At 49.8% G+C, this 2807-nt stretch overlaps 1 protein-coding gene across 5 annotated transcripts in view; it reads left to right on the top strand.

The window, feature by feature from the left end:
• The first annotated feature begins 263 nt into the window (after positions 1-263).
• PPP1R7 (protein phosphatase 1 regulatory subunit 7) overlaps positions 264-2807 on the top strand; it is a 35399-nt gene continuing 32855 nt past the window's right edge. Inside the window, exon 1 of one of the 5 annotated variants that reach the window (XM_008049853.2) lies at positions 264-362. In XM_008049853.2, coding sequence (XP_008048044.1) covers positions 311-362 — 52 coding nt within the window. In that variant the 5' untranslated portion in view covers positions 264-310. The remainder of the gene's footprint in view (positions 363-2807) is intronic. The other 4 variants (XM_021708458.1, XM_008049852.1, XM_021708459.1 and 1 more) reach the window with 4 other exon arrangements.

Below are 2807 nucleotides of genomic sequence, written 5' to 3'. Positions count from 1 at the left end.
AGCATCTCTTCACTCTGCCTCGACGCCCTCTCCGTCCGCCTGCAACCGCGGCTTTCCCGGCTTCCTTTCCCAGTTTTTCTCCTCCCGACTACGCTGGCTCGGCTTCCTTAAATTACCTGTCCTGGGGGAGGCGCGGCCGGCGGCCTAGCGAGTGAACTCCAATTCCCATGAGGCGCTGGGCCTGCGCAGGCGCATCAGGAGATGAAGCCGCCGCGCCGGGATCCCATTGGCTGAGTCGGCTGTGAGCCGGGAGTCCTGATTGGTTGAGGGGCCTGAGGCGACAGATTCCGGAAAGGGAAGAGCAGCCAACATGGCGGCGGAACGCGGCGCGGGGCAGCAACTGTCGCAAGAGATGATGGAGGGTGAGCGGCCCCTGTGGGCGGCGGCCCAAAGACCAAGCGGGCGGGGGGAGCGGTGGGCCGGCACTGTCCCTTGCCAGAGGGAAACTCGGCGTCCCGCCTTCGGCCACGGCCGCACGGCCCCCTGACAGCTGCTAGGGGAAGCGGGGGAGGTTCTGGACCCGGAGGAGCCCCAACCCGAGGGCGGCAGCTGCCGGGAAGGACCCGACCCAGAGCAGGGAAGAAAGCAGTGGCGCTAGCCCAGGCGCGGGGGTTGGGGCTGAATGGGACGCTGTGTCTCCTGAAGCCCAGCTGGAGCTTCGCCCCGAACCTCTGAGATTGACAGGCGGGGAAGCGGTCCTCAGTCAGCTGACAAGGAAACTGAGGCTCCGGGCGCAGGGACCTGCCGGAGTCTGCTCATTGGTTCACGTGGCAAAGATGAAGGATCCTCTCTTGAAAGGAAATGGATTGTGAAGGGGTGACAAGGAATCAGAATATTGAGTTATGTAGAAGGTAGTGCCTGTTTTCAAGGCTATCATTGTTCTCAAAAGACTAAATTCAACTTTCTACCTTCTCTTTCACTTTTTAGAACACAATTATAGACATGTATGTGTATATGTTATGCATATACACATATTTATATGTAATTATGTATATATGTATGTATATAATTATATGCATACATATACAGACGCATATACACACGCACCCAGTTGGAGACTCAATTGTGTCGTGGAGTGGGTAATACTTTTGGCTCCCATGGTCTGGTGAGGGGTACAGACCTTCCACTAGAGGCAGTCACTGCATCATGTGAAAAGTGCTAGGGAGAAGGGACGCTAAGTTGGGGGGTCGGGGTGCAAAAGGCATGTTTGGGATTGGTAAGAAGTGCCAATTTGTATCTTATCTTCCCTCTTCTCCCACTTCCTCTTCAAGTGTTTCCATGCCTTGGTAAATGGCAAATACAAAAGCCAGGCTTCTCTCCCTCCCACTTCCACCATGTCCAATTAGTCAAGGAACTCTGACACCTACTTTTTTAATGTCTCCAAATCTATGTCTCATCCATTCCCATTGCCAGTACTTTAACTCAGACCATCCTTTCTAAGCTAGATTTTGTTGCTCCTGCTCACCAGCCTATCATCCCCAGTACCCCAAAGTCACTTTCTTACGTGCTGATCTGCTGTCCCATGCTCCAGCCCCTCTACTGCCCTCAAGTTTCACTTTGCCTCTTCACTAGCTAAGCTCCATCTAACCTCTCACCACTCCTCCTGAGGGAGTTGCACCAGACTGTCTCCCTAAGCCTGGACTTCAGAGTGCTCGTGCCAGGTGATAAATAATTTAAGTGTCTACTACATGCCATGCACATGCTAACTGCTCTTGTGCCTCTTCTAATTTAAACCTGACAGCAACTCTCTGAGGTATAGGTACTACACTAGCTCCCTTCTGCAGATGAGGAGACTGAGGCTTTGAAAAGGAAATTATTTGCCAAAGCTATGTTTCTAAGAACAAAATGCAAGCTCAGGAAGAGCTGTTGGCATTCCAGAAATATTTTGTAGTTCAGTACCAGATTTGGATTTTAGAATCCAATCAGATTCTGATCTGATGAAGATCTGATAAATGGAGAATAAACAGGGCAAGACATGTCACAGAGAGAGACCAACCAATTAGGAGGCAGGGGAGGCACCCAGGTCCTAGGTAACAAGTAGCTGAGCCAAGGCAGTTGCCAAGGAGAAGAAGAAATAGTAGGGTTTGGAGGTGGATTTTATAAGCACTTGTTTTATACAGCAGTCCTTTCCTGGGTGCTAATTTGCTAGGCATAGCAGGAAATACAAGGATAAAATAGAGCTTTCTTTTCCTCAAAGAGCACATCCCTTTCATAGTTGGGAAAAAATAACCTTCAGTATAGTTGATAATTCCAAGTAATACATTAGTATCCTGGACTTTCCAGACAGACTTCCAAAAGAAGTCATTAAAAAGTTATGAAAAAGAAAAATGATTTGACAGTGTTGCCAAAGAATTTTTACCTGCCACATTTAATCATTGTCTTATTCATTAATTCAAAAAATACTTATTTACCAGCCTTAAAAGCTTTGAGATGGCAATACTCTGGTGACATTTTATACCACATTACTGGCTATATTCTCCTTTTCTATTAGCACACCTCCCTGCCCACGGTCTGATTTGAGTTAGTCTTGATTTTTTTCAAAATGTGGCCTTGTAGCCAGGCTCAGTGGCTCAGCCTGTAATCCCGAGCCTTTGGGAGGCTGAGGTGAGTGAATTGCCTGAGCCCGCAGGTTCGAGACCCACCTGGGCAGCGAGACATCATCTCTACAATAAATCAAAAAAATTAGCCGGGTGTGGTAGCGCGCGCCTGTAATTCCGGCTTCTTGGAAGGCTGAGGCAGAAGGATCACCGGAGCCCAGCAAGTCGAGGCTGCAGTGGCCGCTCCCCGCCACCGCACCCCCGTCCGGG

Source organism: Carlito syrichta, unplaced genomic scaffold, assembly GCF_000164805.1.
Source record: "Carlito syrichta isolate Samal-C Ts95f unplaced genomic scaffold, Tarsius_syrichta-2.0.1 Scaffold138451, whole genome shotgun sequence".
Lineage (NCBI taxonomy): Eukaryota > Metazoa > Chordata > Mammalia > Primates > Tarsiidae > Carlito > Carlito syrichta.
This window is presented reverse-complemented; position numbering and strand designations above follow the sequence as displayed.